Below are 18553 nucleotides of genomic sequence, written 5' to 3' on the forward strand. Positions count from 1 at the left end.
ACTAGACTGTAAAGTGCTCAAGGAGAACTGCCTGCTTTTCTGGTGGTTTCCACTGTCATACTTCGCATACCACCTGTTGTATCACAGGACTTCAGGGGACAGTGGGCTCAGTCACTGGGTCTCAGAGCTGAAGGGCACTTAAAGATAATCTGATTGAACTTTAACTAACTTGATCTAAAAAGGCCCTTTCCTGATGGAGGAGAGGGAGTGGCAGGGCTAAGCATGGCACCTCTGAGCTTGCTCCGAGCAGGAGCCTGAGGGCGTTTCAAACAGTGGCCTGGCCACTCTGTGGGAAGACAGGTCCCCAGTGGATGGTGCTGGAGCAAGCTGGAGGCCCAGCACTCAGGTTTTGGGGAGGCTGGAGCGGGCCTGGGTGGGAAGGGCGGATGCCCACTCTACAGGCTGATGTGCTTTCCTGCCTTGACGTGAACGTGCCCCCGGCCTGGTGGTGTGTTGGCTCCCACCCTGTCTCCGACAGCCAGGAGCCAGGGCTGAGTGTCTGCCTTCCGCCAGCTTCCATACAGGTGTGGGGGGCTCTGTGCATACCCCATTGTTCCACAACAGCCCCCCTAGCTGGGTGGCAGTATGAATGGACGGCAGCTAAATTTAGAGTGGAACTCCTGGGGCCTCCACAAAGGAGGGACTACATCTTCAGGAGGGCGGGTGGGCGGGAAGGGGACAGGGGAGAGAAGCTATTTTCAGAACACATGTCATTGCTGGCCACAGAGCAAGACTGTGGCCATAATGCCGAGGGAAACAATAGATGTGGCCAGAGGAAGAGCCTGTTATGTTTCAGGTGGGATGTTTGCAACTGCTCAGGAAACCTGACCCCGCCCGACAGCAGCACAAATCACAGCAGAGCCTCAGAGAGGCAGTGAGGAAGCGGGGGATTCACAGGGCCAGCGCCAGCATGAGGTGCCAAGAGGCCACGCCTCATGCCTGGAGGAGCATTTTCAGTGACTGCTTTGCCCTGGGGGTTTGGTTAGGAATGAAACACTTCTGACCAACTTCCCAAACCATGTACCCTGCCCTGGTCTCTGAACAACTCCAAAGAACGGCAACGGGAACGAAAAGAACTCAGGAGAAAAGCAGCAAGGTGGGCAGCACCAACAGGAGGAGCTGTCTCAGGCAACAAGGCAGAGCGTGGGCTGAGCCGGAGAGTGTGGCCTCAAAGCCCTGGGTGGGCGGACTTGGCGCCCCCAGCATCCAGGGGCCTGCCTGGGTGCTGCAGCTCCAGCTGCACAGGCTCTGAGAGCTCCCCACACCCCTTTTCTGACCTCCAGTCGGCCCCACTCACCAGCCTCTGTGCAACGCCGGAAGCAGGGAGGGACAGGCTGCAGAGGGAGGCCAGGCCTCACCTCCCCCATGCTCGCAGAAGAGCTTAGGCCCAGGGGTCTAGGTAAGAGCAGGGAAGTGGGGGTGTGGTTACAGCCCTAGATCTCACTTGGACTTTATAGCTATCCTGGGGGCCAGGAGGATTTTTTTCAACCCCATCTTCATATCCCCTTCCCCAAACATGTGTGGTTCCTGTTTTGCTATATCTGTGAAAGGCGCTGGGAACTGGGGACTTGCCTTACACCTCTCGGTTAACACCCTGGAGACTGATGGAGTTCAGAGCAGTGTAATTTACAGCCCATCCCTCCAATCTTAATTCACTCGATGCTCCTTTCTTCCTTATTGTATTAGTGTGACCCAGGTACCTGCCAACAATAATGGCCTCTCTAGCTAGGAGCCTCTCCCCCACTCCCAGGACAATTTATACCTTTTCCTTGGATTTTCCCCCCTTAAATTAAACAAAAAGAGGAAAAATAAGAAAAGGTTAGCATGGGTTTGGAGCACTGAAGCCCCCGTGGTTCTGGGCAGGAAGCCAATGGCCTGAGGGCACACATGTGTGTGCTCTCCCAGAAGGGCCTTCACCGGCCCTGTTTTACAGCCACCTCGGCACAGACTCCAGGGTTCACGCATATGGCCAGACAGATGTGTCTGGCTTACGTTCAAGGCTGGAAAATGAAGAATTATGGAAGTGAAGGGCCCCGGGCATTAAAGGGGGGGGAAGGGAAGGGGGGAATTTTTCCTCTGCTGAGAAATCCTCTTGTGGCTGTGAGGCTGGAGGAAGGAGGCTGACAGGAGGCAGGGCCGCCAGCTTGGTGCATGTGGGGCCTGTTCTTAAAGGGGCCACAGTAACCCCAGCTCCAGCTGGCCCGCAGCAGGCCTTCCATGCTTGGGCCTAAGCAGCCTCCTCAGCAGGAGCTCATCGGGAGAACAGGCAGCCTGGACAGGGCCTGCCAGGGGCACTGGAAGTCAAGTGTTGGAGGAGACCTCCAATCCTGAAGGTGCTGTTGGTCGCTGGAGAGGCAAAAGCTAAACACGAAGCTCCAGAAGGGGATGGATTCTGGCAGCATGTGCTTCCTCGGCATCCTGGACTTCCGTTTTGTATGGACACTCGTTCACACTTCAAATCACTTGTCAAGGACTCCACCACATTGTACCATTGTACTACACTCTGGAATGGGATTAGTTCTGTGTCCCCCAGACACTAGCATAGTAAATGCTCAGTGCCACTTGCTAAACTGAGCTGAAGACATGCCTCCCGATTCCAAGGAGTTCACAGTACAATGTGGGAAACAAGTCCAGAAATACCTGTAACATGAGACATGATAGCAGGTCCACAAATGAAGTCTGATGAGTGTCAAAGGAACACTAAGCAAAGGGAGACGGATCCCTCCTGGGGGAGACCAGGGGTGGCCTCACTGGGGAAATGGAGTTTCATCTGGGGATCGAAGGAGGAATAGAATTTCGACAGGTAACAAGATATATGGAGCAGAAAAAGGGCACTTTGCTTTGAAGGACAGCATGAACAAAAACCCAAGAGTGGAAAAGGGCAGAGCATGTCTAGGGAGTGGAAAGGAAGGTTAGTGTCACTGTCCAGGCAGGAGGGCCTTGGTGTCTGGACAGGCATTTTACACGCACTGTGATTCATTCTGAGACTTCACGACAGCTCTAATGTTGGTGCTTTTACCACTTTCACTTTTTAGTGTTTTTAAGAGGTGGGGTTTTGCCATGCTGCAATGGCTATTCACAGGCATGATCACTACACACTGTAGCCTCGTACTCCCAGGCTCAAGCTATCATCCAGCCTCAGCCTCCTGAGTAGTTTGAACCATAGGCACGTGCCCACTGTGTCCGGCATTACTTTCATTATACAGATGAGGAAACAGGTTCAGAAAAGTTAAATAATCTGCCCAATGTCATATAACTAGTAAGGGTTCATGAGGGATGGGGTAGTGGGAGAAGAGGCTGGAAAACAGACTGGGAACAGATTGAAAAGCCTTAAATGCCAATAATAGGGAATTAGACTTTATTTTACAAGCCAAGCAAAGGCCTGATGATTTCTGAGCAGGGGAGTGGCTCCTTCAGGAAAAGAATGATGGAGGCAGCGCAGTGAACAGAACCCCGGGGGCAGACTGTGTGCCACAAACTCCAGGAGGTGCCATTCACAGAAACAAGGGAAACGGCACCTTGTGGGGCTGTGCAACACAGGGGCCTTGATTGCTACCCTCTAAGCAGCTACTTGACCTAGAGTAGTAGTAGTGGCAATAGAAATAAGAGAGGAAAGGAGGGAATAAATGTGTGAATAAACAGTATTTAATATGAAATTAGATACTAGGGATTAAAAGCCAGGGTGGAATTTAAGATGATGCTCTAGTTGCTACTATTATTGTCACTGAATACATTTTTTTTTTTTGACAGAGTCTCGCCCAGGGCTAAAGTACAGTGGCTCGATCTTGGCTCACTGCAACCTCCACCTCCCAGGTTCAACCGATTCTCCTGCTTCAGCCTCCTGAGTAGCTGGGAGTACAGGTGCCCGCCACCACGCCTGGCTAATTTTTGTATTTTTAGTGGAGACAGGGCTTCACCATGTTGGCCAGGCTGGTCTTGAACTCCTGACCTCAAGTGATCTGCTGGCCTTGGCCTCCCAAAGTGCTGGGATTACAGGCGCAAGCCACCGCGCCTGGCCACTGAATACATGTCTGCTGAACACTAACTCAGCTTGCTGAGGCTAATGAGTAAAAGGAAGCATGGAGGGGACCAAAAAAACAATGGTGGTGAGGAAGCCCAGGAGGGTGGTCTGGTGAACAGAGAGAAGACAAGGGGTCATTCACTCATGCTAAAGTGAAGCTGAAGGAAGCTGGCTTTAGGGCCCAAAGACAAAAGGAGGTCAAATACGACACAGACTGAGTTTTCATAAAGATAGATCATCGGTGATTTTCCCTTTTTTTTAAGATGGAGTCTTGCTCTGTTGCCCAGGCTGGAGTGTGGTGGCGCAATCTTGGCTCACTGCAACCTCCGCCTCCTGGGTTCAAAAGATTCTCCTGCCTCAGTCTCCCAAGTAGTGGGGACCACAGGCACCCGCCACCACACCCAGCTAACTTTTGTATTTTTAGTAGAGATGGGGTTTCACCATGTTGACCAGGCTGGTCTCGAACTCCTCACCTCAAATGATCCACCCACCATGGCCTCCCAAAATGTTGGCATTATAGGTGTGAGCCACCGTGCCTGGCCATGTTGGTGATTTTTGACACAACAGTTTCCGTAACTGCTGGGTTGAGAGTCAAGAAATGAAGGTAGAAACAGAACTTCTCGGAAAACATATGGTGAAGAAGAGCAAGAAAAGCAGCATGAGGGCACTTTGGGAGGACAAGGTGGGCAGATCACGAAGTCAAGAGATCGAGACCATCCTGGCCAACATGGTGAAACCTGATCTCTATGAAAAATACAAAAAATTAGCTGGGCGTGGTAGTGCACACCTGTAGTCCCAGTTACTCGGGAGGCTGAGGCAGGAGAATCACTTGAACCTAGGAGGCAGGGGTTGCAGTGAGCCGAGATCACGACATTGCACTCGAGCCTGGTGACAGTGAAGACTCCATCTCAAAAAAAAAAAAAAAAAAAAAAAAAAAAAGCAAGAAAAAAAAAAAGCATGATGAAGCTGTTTTGAGGGTCACACATAAGTTTACATGCAGACCCACAGCAGGGCTGGGGAGGCAGCCACACAACAATGGATGATGCTGGTATTACATGGATGATCAGTATTACACACTGATTCCAATGGCAGCAGGGCCGCCAATGGCAGCAGGGCCGTGGATCTGTCTAAAGAATGATGGATGCTGGGCGCAGTGGCTCATGCCTGTAATCCCAGCACTTTGGGAGGCCAAGGCGGGCAGATCACCTGAGGTCAGGAGTTCGAGACCAGCCTGGCCAACATGGTGAAACCCCGTTTCTACTAAAAATACAAAAATTAGCTGGGCATGGTGGCAGGCGCCTGTAATCCCAGCTACCTGGGAGGCTGAGGCAGGAGAATCGTTTCAACCCGGGAGGCGGAGGTTGCAGTGAGCTGAGATTGTGCCACTGCACTCCAGCCTGGGCAACAGGGCAAGACTTCATCTCAAAACAAAACAAAAGAAAACAAAAGAATGAGGGATCTTGGCCAGTGTGATGGCTCATGCCTATAATCCCAGCACTTTGGGAGGCAGAGGCGGGCGGATCACCTAAGGTCAGAAGTTCAAGACTGGCCTGGCAAACACGGCAAAACCCTGTCTCTACTAAAAATACAAAATTAGCTGGGCATGGTGGCAGGCATCTGTAATTCCACCTACTCTGGAGGCTGAGGCAAGAGAATCGCTTGAACCCAGAAGGTGGAGGTTGGAGCGAGCCGAGATCGCACCACTGGACTCCAGCCTGGGCGACAGACGGATCTCAACTGGCATTCATTCCTCTTCCCTGGCCAGGGTGATGAGACAGATATCAGACAAAGGTGGCCCTTTATGGAGCACATACTAAGTGCCATGCACTATGCTAAGTGCTTTACATACACTATCCCATGTAGGCCTCACAGTGACTCTGGGAAATAGGTGCCACTAGCACTTTTTTTTGAGACGGAGTCTCGCTCTGTCGCCCAGGTTGGAGTTCAGTGGCGCGATCTCGGCTCACTGCAACCTCTGCCTCCCGGGTTCAAGCAATTCTCCTGCCTCAGCCTCCTGAGTAGCTGGGATTACAGGCACACGCCACCACACCCAGCTAATTTTTTGTATTTTTAGTAGAGACGGGGTTTCACCATGTTATCCAGGATGGTCTCGATCTCCTGACCTTATGATCCGCCCGCCAAGGCCTCCCAAAGTGCTAGGATTCCTGGGTGAGCCACTGTGCCTGGCCAGCACTTTCATTTTACAGACGAGGAAGCAGGCTCTGAGAAGCTGAAGAGTTTGCCCCATGTTACAAAGCTACTCAGGCAGCAGGGCCTAGACCGTCACCGGGTCTGCCTGATCACGTGCATCAAACCCTGTGCCAAAGGAGAGGGTTGGAAATGGGCATCCTTAAAGAGGCTGAGTGGGTGGCTTGACGCTTCCCTGTGCACATGGTTCGCCTTTAAACGGGGAGCGGGACTGCATCTTTCCTGTCTGCCCCGAGCCCTAGAGGACGGGAAGTGCGCTTGTGGCACAAGGGAACAGACCTAGGAAGGGCAGGAGGAAACACTTGCTGGGGGTGAAGACGCAGGCCCGTGAGAGGGCTGAGAGGCCAAAGTTCCTCTGTGGAGACTAAGGCGTTTCTCTCTGCCAGGGTGTAGGGAGTATCTTGTCCAGAGGGGTCTTCCATTTCAGTGAGAATCCAGGTAAGCAGACTGCGGCCATGACATCCTCTCCCTGAGAATAGGTGTTCTGAACTGAGAATCCACAGCCTCTCCAGGAATATCTGGATAAGGCTCAGGGAGACTCTGAAACGCTCAAATTGTGTGAAAGATCATGTATGTGTGGTGTGCATCTGTAGATTCTCACTGGGGAAGCAGCTTCTCTCAGATGCTCTCAGAAGACCCTACCCCTGCCTTGGAGCCCAGGACAAGGGAGACTCTAGGCACCAAACTTGCTACCAGAATTTAGTGGTAGAGTACAAAACGGGTAGAGCTAGAGAGAACACTGCAACTCTTCCTTAGTGTCCTGCTCAGCTCTGCTCTCTGCCCACATCCTCTCACGCCTTGGACAGCAACCCCCATCGTGGGAACCACGCTCCCCAGGCCGACTTCACCTGGATCTTTTCCTGGCGACGCTGCTGCTCAGCTATCTTCCTGGCCAGAGCCAGCTTCTTGGCCCGAAGTTCCCTGATGTCATCCTCGCCCCCGCTGCCTTCAGCCTCTGAGTCTTCCTCAAAGTCTTCAATCACCACATCCTCCTCCTTTGGGTGGTGGAGCCGACCAGGAGAAAGAGGAGACAGTTAGCTGAACCCACGGCACTTACTGAACCCGACATTGCCCTTGTGGTCCCTCACCCATGCAGACTGGGCCCATCCCTTGCAAAGGGTCCCCTGGTGTGTGCTTCCCTCTACTCAGGCAAAGGGAGGTAGACAGAAGCTGTCACTCTTCCCCCGGAGCTGCTCTCTTTTATACTCTGGGCCTCTTCCCTCAGAGAGTTACACCATAAGTCACTCGCAATCACACATGTACACCTGCGTGCTTGTACTCACACTGTGTTCTCCCTCGTACACACAGAGTTACACCATAAGTCCTCGCAATCACACATGTACACCTGCGTGCTTGTACTCACACTGTGTTCTCCCTCGTACACACAGAGAGTTACACCTTAAGTCCTCGCAATCACACGTGTACACCTGCGTGCTTGTACTCACACTGTGTTCTCCCTCGTACACACAGAGTTACACCATAAGTCCTTGCAATCACACATGTACACCTGTGTGCTTGTACTCACACTGTGTTCTCCCTCGTACACACAGAGAGTTACACCATAAGTCCTCACAATCACACATGTACACCTACGTGCTTGTACTCACACTCTGTGTTCTCCCTCGTACACAGAGTTACACCATAAGTCACTCGCAATCACACATGTACACCTGCGTGCTTGTACTCACACTCTGTGTTCTCCCTCGTACACAGAGTTACACCATAAGTCACTCGCAATCACACATGTACACCTGCGTGCTTGTACTCACACTCTGTGTTCTCCCTCGTACACAGTTACACCATAAGTCACTCGCAATCACACATGTACACCTGCGTGCTTGTACTCACACTCTGTGTTCTCCCTCGTACACACAGTTACACCATAAGTCACTCGCAACCACATATGTACACCTGCGTGCTTGTACTCACACTCTGTATTCTCCCTCGTACACACAGAGTTACACCATAAGTCACTCGCAATCACACATGTACACCTGCGTGCTTGTACTCACACTCTGTGTTCTCCCTCGTACACACAGAGAGTTACACTGTAAGTCACTCGCAATCACACATGTATACCTGCGTGCTTGTACTCACACTCTGTGTTCTCCCTCGTACACACAGAGAGTTACACCGTAAGTCACTCGCAATCACACATGTACACCTGCGTGCTTGTACTCACACTCTGTGTTCTCCCTCGTACACACTCACAAAGTCAAACTTTAGGCCTATTTTCATTCTGAAGTCACCAATGATTCAAGAGGGAAACAATAGAGAAAGTTAAACCACCCAATTTAAATCTAATTCATGCTAACGATCTGATAGGAATCAACTCTAGCCAACAGCTGGGAATCAGGCGTGGAAGTTCCCTTGCCCCAGACAGCACCAGGGACAGATGCTGCAGCTCAGCAGACCTTGCCCTGGTTTCTTTTTAAGACTCTAGCCCGGTGGTGTGAGGATTGCTGGACCCCTTTACAGCAACTCACACGACATGACCTTGCTCAGCTGCCCTTCAGGGCCTGGGCAGGGTAGGAGGTGGCTGGCTGGCTTAAGGAGTCTCCTGCCAGGCTGGTGGTGCATTCCCCAGGGATGGCACCTCCCTACTTGCAGCCTCAGCTCTTAGCAGCCATCACTCCCTGGGTGGTCCTAGGCTCCATTCCTTGCTTTCTTACTTTTGGCCTTGGTCAACAGAGAACATGCAGCTGCCCAAGATAGCTTCCCTTGAGGGACAGGGTCAGCATGGGTACACGGGGAATAATTTAGTAGAAAGTTCCTGTTTCTAACTGGATTATAATAATGACAATGATGACAACAGGTATCACTTACTCAGTGCTTATTATTGGCCAGGTACTGGGCTAAGCATTTTTCATGTATTAACTCAGTTAATCCTCACAACAGCCTGTGAGATAAGATATGTGCTATCACCATCCCTATCTTATACATGAACAAACTGAGGTTCAGAAGTCAACACCTTGCTCAGGGTCACACAGCGAGTAAAGGCAGAGCAGAGATTCAAGCCCAAGTGAATCTGACTCCGAAGTTTATGCTCTTGCCAGTAATACTGAGCCAAGCCATCCTGAATCTAGACCATAAGCTCAGATCCGGCCCTTAGTGGCTCAGCATTGTTAGACCTGCTGTAGGCCACCCTAGACCTGTTGAGTACAGACTGCTCTCTCCTCTAACTGTCCAGCTTGACTGAAAGGGATTACTTAGGTGGGGGGCTGGGTAGATGACAGAGGTATACTTTGTCTTGGGAGCAGAATCTAGGGGTTTTTTGGTAACACCCCGAAGCAACTAAACTGTGTTCTATTCACAAAGAACAATGTCTGAAGAAACATCTTTCCCTACCTCTCCCAATCTGCTGAAGTGATTCAGTTTCGCAGTTTGGGGAGAGATGAGATCTGAGGATGAGGCCAGAACTGTCACTATCCTAAGAGATGTCAGGAGTCTGGGATGTTGTCCACAGTCACCATTCATCTGACACAGGCATGCTACAGTGCCACAGGACTCACATCCAGAGAGGCCCAGACCATGGAAAGGAGGAAAACTGCGCATTCACTTCCTTGTTCATGGGGTTAACCCCGACTGCAGTGAGTGGGACAGAATGCCTGCCTAGCCCGTGGGGAAACACTGCCTCTGCCTGCTCTGACTAGGGATATACAAAGTTATCACGGGGCTTGAAGTGAGCTTGACGGAGGTCAAAACAGGGTCAGAGAGGCTTGTCTGAGGTTCGCTCAGCTCTCACAGTAAACGAGGAAGTGCAAGGTTATGAAATTACACAGACTAGGGTAAGTAGAGTTTCCCAGAGGCCACTAACATGAAGGAACCCAGGAGACTCGTGGGAAAAGGAAGAAGTGGGCAGCCTGGCGGGGGTCACAACCTTTGTCTGGTCAATAAGCCTTAGAACGAGAAAAAAAAAGTGTGGCACTACCAAGATCTGGGACCAGAGAAGTGATCTGTTCCTTGTGAGGGCAGAGAAGGCCTTCTCTGGCTTCGATGCTGTGGCCCTCTCTGGGCCCCACCTGCCTCACTGTATTTGGCACTGCAGGCTCCACTGGCCAGAGGGCATCTTGGGGCAAGCCTGGGACTAACCTGGCTCTGCCCTCAGCCTTCAAGTGCGGGTGAAATAGCTGATGGAGGCACTGCCCACCGCTGCTTCCCCACAAAGTGCCCAGGGCTTGGGTGGCACTTGCTCTGCCCTGCCTGAAGCCTGGACACCCTGCCAGCTCAGCAAGCCTGCTGTCCCCTCCCATGCTAACAGCTCATTCTTTCCCATTATTCCCTGCCCAGGTTTCATCTGGAGAGTCTGGAATCCCAGGCTCAGCTTTATCCCTGGAACCACCTCTGTCCTGGAAGCTGAGTTCTATGTCACCAGGGGTGGGGTGGGGCTCTCCAGTTATTCTAATGAAGCCAGTCCAAGACTCTGCTGCTCTCCGTCTCTGATCCAAAGGTGGCTGCTCTATCACTGTTTCAGATCACAAACGACAGCTTCCAGCTGACATCTGGCTTCCTTGGCCTGTTGCTGATTTCATCCCTGTACCCCGCCCTGCTCTACCGGGCGCTTGAGACTGCTGCGGGCCAAATGACTGTGTTGGCCTATGGGTGACCTGGCCCCTGGCTAGAATCGCTTCCGTCCCTTCCCTTAGTCCCATGTTCCTTCCCACCTAAGTCTCCTGTCTTTAACACTGTGTGGTAAAAAGAGTCAACCTTCAGGCAAAAGTGAGGTGTGTGTGAACACACACCCAGACAGAATTACCCACACCCAGACACACAGCAGGGCAGCTGGCAGTGATACTAAATGCATACATGCTCCAACAACATCACACTCACATCCACTCAGAACCCACAGACAGCAGGGAAGCTGGCAGCAGTGTTTACTCAAACTGACACACAAACCCACATCAACAATCACCCCCAGAAAGACACGTATATGCAATAGCGATATATAGGGCAGGGCAACTGCCAGTGGAGTTTTGCAGGGGCGGGTACACAGGCTCGTGCATGTGCGCGCGCGCGCGCACACACACACACACACACACACACACACACACACACACAGACACACACAACGAGTCTGGAGTGAAGCAAGGGCTACAGGAACAACCAAGGGCAAACAAACAAGAGGAGAATTCCTTAATCACATCAGGATGTGCAGGAGGGAGGGAGGGAACAAGGAGGGAGGGCAGGCCGGGGGAGGGGTGATTTTCCACACAGGGCCAGCAATGTCAGCTCTTCCTGTACGTGTGCTGCAGGCTGGAGTTCAGGCCTGTGCTGCACTGGGCTCCACACATCTATAAACTTGATCCTGACCCCTCCTCTCTCTCCCTTTCCTAAGCCTCGAGAGCTGCACATTATTCAACTCCTTGTTTCTTTCTTTTCCTCCCTTCTCCTCAATGCAGCATTAAAAGAAGCATCTGGAACTTGTAGCGGAGTGGGATGGAGGCACTGGGGTGGACTGGCAGGAAGGGGCACCAGGAGAGCACACTCTCAAGAAGGTGGCTGGTCATATTAACACAGACACTGCTCTCTGTGCTCATAAATAAGCAGGAGTAGAAGCTGAAGCCACGGGTAGAATGGGGAGGGGGCCTTCCCTCTGCCACAGCGGGCTCTTCCTGCATAGTACCTCATCTTCCAGTCGTGTTCCCTCTTGGCTTCCCATTTCCTTTCCCATGGTGTCTGGGACGGGTGCCACTGACACATACTTTCCACCCTTGAATGCCAGCAGAGGCTCTTCTTGTCCACAAAGGGCTTCCAGAAAATACTTCAGCACTGTGACCCTTTTGCAGTCAGCTGCAATAACCTACAGGGTGAGAGGGAGAGAAGAAAAACAGCATTTTCTGAAAGGGAAGATGGAGACGAGATGTTGCTTGCCGGCTGAGGGGCACAGGGGAAGTGTGTCAAAGCTACCAGGCAAGGGGGTCAGAATGAATGACAGGGTGTGGAGGGCACCAGGTCATGTCAGGTGGTAAGTGAGGGCCCAGGGCAGGTCGAGGACCAAGACTGTCTGAGGGAAGGAAGGTCCCACAGTCTCTCCTTAGGTTATCTCTGGGGCAGCAGACAACCCCAGGGACCAGTAACAGGTGCCTTACATTTATTTGACTAAAGTCCTGATACAAAACAGAATACATGACATTCTTCTAAGTCTGGTCTAGAATCAGCAGAGGGAAGAGCGGAGTACTTTCACAGCCTAGAGCTCTCTGGGGCCCCTCGCTGCCACTCTCCACGCCTCTCCCAGCACCCCTGCTCCAGACTCCCGAAAGGAGAATTTTCAGCCCAAGTGCAAAACGAATGCTAAGGGCTTTCTTGGCTGTTTCATTTCAACCAGATCATTTTGGACTTCCCCTGACAGGTGCCTGCCCTATCTAAGAGCTCCTCATGCTCAAGAGACTGGAGTCAGGCAGGAAATTGTCAGGAGAGAGACAAGTGGGGATGTTTCACCAAAGCTCTGCTCTTTCTGACGTTTACACCAAGCCGCTCCCACGTGGCCATGTGAGCACACAAGTCATGCTGTCAGAGAAGCCTGGGCTGATTTAGCTGAGATGAAACTCAGTATCCTGAGCAACAGTCAAATGTGTAAATGTCTCAGATGAAGGGTCCACCGTCCCCCAGTCTGGCCCCTTCTGGAGGCACCACACATGCATGCCCTCTCCTCCACACCTGTCGGGCCCCCTCCCGGAGGCACCACACACGTATGCCCTCTCCTGCACACCCGTCTGCTTGGCTTGCACTCTCCGCCATGCTTGCCCCTTTGTGCCCTTCTCTTCATCTCTAGCCTCCAGCATCCTCTTCTCCCTGTTGGCTGAGTGCTCAGCAAGGGAGAGGGGCCCTGCTGGATCTGGAGCTTGAAAGCTGAAGGCCATTCCACATGGGAAACACACATCAGTGGCCAGATGTGCCACACGGGACGGCCCCTTCATCCTCATTGACTAGCCCCGGCCTCTCTTTTAATGCATCCTCATTTCTTAATGTGAAAAGAACTTCACATTAAGAAGTCCCTTCTGGCCGGACGCGGTGGCTCAAGCCTGTAATCCCAGCACTTCGGGAGGCCGAGACGGGCGGATCACGAGGTCAGGAGATCAAGACCATCCGGCTAACACGGTGAAACCCTGTCTCTACTAAAAAATACAAAAACTAGCCGGGCGAGGTGGCGGGCGCCTGTAGTCCCAGCTACTCGGGAGGCTGAGGCAGGAGAATGGCGTGAACCCGGGAGGCGGAGCTTGCAGTGAGCTGAGATCCGGCCACTGCACTCCAGCCCGGGTGACAGAGCGAGACTCCGTCTCAAAAAAAAAAAAAGAAAAAAAAGAAAAAAAAGAAAAAAAAGAGGCCCCTTCTATCTGCAGCACACAGGGAGGACTAATCTGGAGACAACTGATCATCATTTTACAGGTGCAGGTGTTCTCTCTCTCATGTGGACAGCGACCCATCTGGTGGCAAAGCCGCCTAAATCTCATCGTTTTTGTACGTCACTGGCAAGAATTGTAAGGACAAGCTGTGCACACAGTAGACTCACAGTAAAGACAGCACAGGGAAGCTCAGCTGGGTACCACAGACAGCAGATGAAGCAGGCATGACCCATGTTCTCTAAGACAGTGGAAATAAATGAGCACCGCTCTGCAGGCTGGCTGCCCAGGCAACTGCGGCACACGCCAGTCAACTGTGTGCTCCGTGGCTGCATCCTCTGCCACCTTCACCAAAAGCCAACCCCGCTTTCCTACCCCGTCTAGAGGTGTTCTCTGCTTTCTCTCACCATTGGCCCTGTTACCATTATAGGCTGGAATCTCAAGCTAAGTACTTTGACCACCTTCACCTGAGAGGTTGACATAAAAGGTTCTCGGCCTCCCAGAAGGGCATAGAAAAAGTTCGGCCCCTTGAGCTTGGGGTGCCCGGTCCTGGGCTTACCTCCGTGAAGGAGAAGGAAAGCTTGTTTTGGCCCAGGGCAGGTAACCATGGTTCCATTGCGTGTATTCAAACATGTGATGAGGAAGGCTAGAAATACAGAAGCAGGGGCTAAAAGGCATTAAAGAACAGAGCCGAAATGAGTAATAGCCTGGCAGGCAGCACGCACAGTGGCTCCCTGCATCTCCAGCCTCTCACTTGCATAGGAAACTTCTGCATTTCCACAAGACTGCCAGTTTCCTCTCTGTGGTCTAATTTTAACCACCTTGTCGTTACAGTGTGTGTCAGCCACCTGACCCCACCACGACCTCTGACCTTATGCCCCAGCTACTGCTTGCACTATGGAGAATTATGTAACGGGTCCAGGACTTTCCTTTTTGGTGTGAGGCTGCTGCCACTGAATGGAGAGGAGAGGGGAGCTAAGGGGTGAGAAGAGGACAGAGGAAAAGCTTACAATGGTCCTTGGCCTCACCTGGACGATGAGAGGTACAACGGCACCCCTGCTCAGTGCGCAGAGGAAACCTGCCCAGGACAGGAGTGTGCCACAGGTGCATGCACAGACAGGCGGGCAGGAGCGTTGCTGCCGCTGGAGCATGGGCTACGTGGTACGCTGAGTGGCTAAGAAAGCGTGGTTCCCGGCCGAGAGGGAGAAAAGCCACATGTGTGGACGTGGGACTCCTGGAGATGGGGATTTCCAGGGCACAGCAGGACCCAGGGATGTGGACATCCTGAGGCCGCCTGCAGCACATCCTTACAGGGTCAGTGGGAATTGTCTATTCCATGGACACACAAGCAACGAGGAGTAGCCCTCTCCTGGTTTTCACTTCCACCCATTCAGAAGGAAGTTGGTTTCCTTGGGGATTGTGTCTGCCATAGCCATTAGTTCCTCCTCTAGGACAAGGACACTGCTGGCTGATATGCAAAAGGCTGTGATCCACTGGGGTCTCTGACCGCGTGTTAACAGGCCTGAAAAGGATTCTACCTGCTTGGAGAGAGCAAGGTTGTCTGTCTTGGAAAAGTGTCCTCTGTCCTTTGCAATCCAAGCAGCAGGGAGGATGGTCAAAGCTGTGTAAAGTGTACTGTGGGAGTGAGAAGGGCGAAGTTTGAGCTCTTTAGGAGATGGAGAAACTGAGAGGCAGAATGTCCAGGGCTTGCCCAGAGGCACAGAGAAACCTGTCTGTAGCTCACTGGCCTGTCTGCAAAAGCATTCTGCCTTAACGTGGGGGACAGGCCCACTGGGAAGAGGACCACAGCTCTCCTGACGCCGGAGTTCTGTAGGAGACTTATGGGAACATTCTCCTAGACAAAGCCTCCAGCACTTGAGTCAGGGAAAGAACAGCACAGAACAGTTTAAACATGGTTAATAAGAGACTTCATAATGGAAGAAGCCTTTTAAATCACCGCCTAGGCCAATTCCAAGATGAGCTTTGCTTGGTCTAGGAGGACTTCCTGGTAAGACAGGGGTTAAAGCTGGACTCCCTGCTTGGAGAGGAAGGACTCCAGATGAAGTCTGTGACATCATCCCACAGTAACTCTGCTCGTGAGCACATTTTTCCACTCTGTATCAATGAAAAACAGAGAATGTAAGTGGCATGTGTATCGCAGCTCTGGGGGCAAACTCTGGATCCTCCAGAGGAGAAAGAGCTGGGTGGGAGAGGCTCCCTTCCTGGGCTGCATTAGCACGTGGGGCTGGACTGGGGCTAGAGGCGACTAAAAGGGCTGCCAGCCAGGGAACACCCTGGGGAGCCCACGGACCTCTGCGGTGTACCTTCTCAGTCACAGTCCTGGCCTTTCTGGAGGGAGATTCACTGTGCAGGCGACTGTCAAGAATTCCCAAGTTAATTGACAAAATATCAGATACAAATCACTTCAATCAGCTTGGGAAAGAAAACTGGGGCTTTAGGTCAGGGAAGAGCTGAAAGAAAGCCCCTTTCCCTTCCCCTGAAGACTGCCGGAGGCAGCTTACCACGGCAGCAGGAACTGAAACCTTTAGCTTCAGGGCTCCAGTTATCACTCTAATCAAGTCCACACGCAAAGAACCAAGCAGAAAGGAAAACTGAAAGTGAGATGTGGAGAGGCGATACAAGAGGCTGTCTTCTCCTAGGCTCAGTTCCTTAGAGAGAGAGAATGTAAGCATGGGGTAAGTAGAGGCTGGAGCTAAGGGGAGTGAGGAACAAAGGAGAAAACCTCTAGGTCAAGAGAGAAGACTGGGTTACTGTTCTGGGGTATTTAAGGTGGAAAGGTGGAGAAGTAAAGAAAAACGCCATTCCTTGGCTGGGCACGGTAGCTCACGAATGTAATCTCAGCACTCTGGGAGGCCAAAGTGGGCAGATCACCTGAAGTCAGGAGTTCAAGACCAGTGTGGCCAACATGGTGAAACCCCATCTCTACTAAAAATACAAAAATTAGCCAGGTGTGGCAGCACGCGCCTGTAGTCCCAGCTACTGGGGAGGCTGAGGCAGGAGAATCACTTGAATCTGGGAGGTGGAGGTTGCAGTGAGCTGAGATTGTACCACTGCACTCCAGCCTGGGCAACAAAGCGAGGTTATGTCTCCAAAAAAAAAAAAAAGAAAAGAAAAAAAAAAGAAAGAAAAATGGCGTTCTCTGAAAACTGGTGACTCTTCACAGCTACTCAGCAGGGAACAAGCACAGTGTGGACAGAGATGCCTGGGGTGGGGGAGTGGGTTGGGGAGAGAAAACGAGCTATCTGCTCTTTATGGAAGGAAGGGAGGGTGAGACAGAGAATGGGAATTAAGCACCAGGTATCACATACTGATGAGCAAGGCCTGGAGAGCCAGGACCCTGGATGCAAGCTCTAGGAAGTGAGGGACTCGCTCTGTCGTTACCTGGTCCCCGTTTTCTCCAAACAGCCCTCTTGGAAGGCACAACCATGGTTACTAGTCATTCTGCAAAATTTCTTTTTCTGAATTTTTGGTTTGTAGAAATCGGAGTTTAAACTTGTACTATAAGCCAGTTCTTTTTTCTAGTCTTAACAGTCCAGCTTGCTACTGCTCCTCTGGTTAAACAGAACAATCACATGGGTTTCCCCTGACAAACTCAAGTTTACAGGTTGTTTTTCTTGTTTCTCTAAATGGAGCCAATTATTCTCACATTTGTTGAAACCTTCAATCAAACTTTATAGCTTGTTAATTTTACAGAATGTCCTTAGAGCAAATAAGATGCAGACAGGAACGTGAAGTCTTGCTGGCATTATTAAGAAACCTTAAAATAGCCTACAAATCCAACACCAAGGCTGGTAAAATACAGGCTGCTTGGCTGGCTTCTGAGGTCAATTAGCAATGGGTTAATTATCATCTTTAATGAGCCAAACCTCCAGGATTGGCCACAAGAAATTTAACTCCGACTAATGTGTTTTCACAAACTGGGAACCTCTAGTTACGCACTACTCACCCTCAGAGGAAACTGAAGGGTGGGAAGCAGCCAGGGGTGGGCCAGCCTAGGAAGGGGTCTGCCAATGGAAGTTCAGACACGAGAAATAAAAAATACCACACGGGGAATCCTCTGGAGCTGGGAGGACAGAGGAAATGGTTTATTCACATTCCTAGGGGGAGGGGCCTCCTGGCAGGAAGCAGACTCCACAAGGCAGGAGTGAAGCTGGCCACAAGGATGCACAGTCACTCTGAAGACACAGGCAGTAGCTTAGGATGGGGAGACAGACATTCACAGCCTACTTTGAGTCAGAAGAAGTTGGTATGAAATTGGGAAAGAGGCTCATGGGTCAGAGAGGAGTGGAAGAAAGAACCTGTGCAGGGGCTGAATGAAAAGGGGGACAGCATGAGGAAAAAGCTCACGTCCTTGGACCAGGCGCATCTCCTGACGCCCTGGAGCATACTGTCCAAGGGATCAGTTCAAACAGGGTTTCACTCTCTGCCTACCCCGCTACAGCTGGGCCTCTTTCTATGTGAAGCATTAAGTACAGGCTACTTTCTCGCTCTGTCACCCAGGGTGAAGTGCAGGGGCGCAATCTCGGCTCACTGCAAGCTCCGCCTCCCACCTTCACGCCATTCTCCTGCCTCAGCCTCCCGAGTAGCTGGGACTACAGGCGCCCGCCACCACGCCCGACTAACTTTTTTTTTGTATTTTTAGTAGACAGAGTTTCACTGTGTTAGCCAGGATGGTCTTGATCTCCTGACCTTGTGATCCGCCCACCTCGGGCTCCCAAACTGCTGGCATTACAGTTGTGAGCCACTGCACCTGGCCCCCCTTTTTTCTTATTTTTTTGAGACAGAGTCTTGCTTGGTCACCCAGGCTGGAGTGCACTGGCATGATCTCGGCTCACTGCAACCTCTGCTTCCCAGGTTCAAGTGATTCTCCTGCCTCGGCCTCCCTAGTAGCTGGGATTACAGGTGCGTGCCACCATGCCCAGCTAATTTATGTATTTTCAGTAGAGACAGGGGTTTCACCATG

At 51.7% G+C, this 18553-nt stretch overlaps 1 protein-coding gene across 5 annotated transcripts in view; it reads right to left on the reverse strand.

The window, feature by feature from the left end:
• Window positions 1–18553, reverse strand: part of SMG6 (SMG6 nonsense mediated mRNA decay factor) — a 243067-nt gene that overhangs the window by 14865 nt on the left and 209649 nt on the right. For all 5 annotated transcript variants that reach the window (XM_015118204.3, XM_077969801.1, XM_077969800.1 and 2 more), the window contains 2 exons: window positions 11853–12029; window positions 7078–7224 (listed from right to left, as the gene is read on the reverse strand). In XM_015118204.3, coding sequence (XP_014973690.1) covers window positions 7078–7224; window positions 11853–12029 — 324 coding nt within the window. The remainder of the gene's footprint in view (window positions 1–7077; window positions 7225–11852; window positions 12030–18553) is intronic.

The sequence above is a fragment of the Macaca mulatta genome, chromosome 16, assembly GCF_049350105.2.
Source record: "Macaca mulatta isolate MMU2019108-1 chromosome 16, T2T-MMU8v2.0, whole genome shotgun sequence".
Lineage (NCBI taxonomy): Eukaryota > Metazoa > Chordata > Mammalia > Primates > Cercopithecidae > Macaca > Macaca mulatta.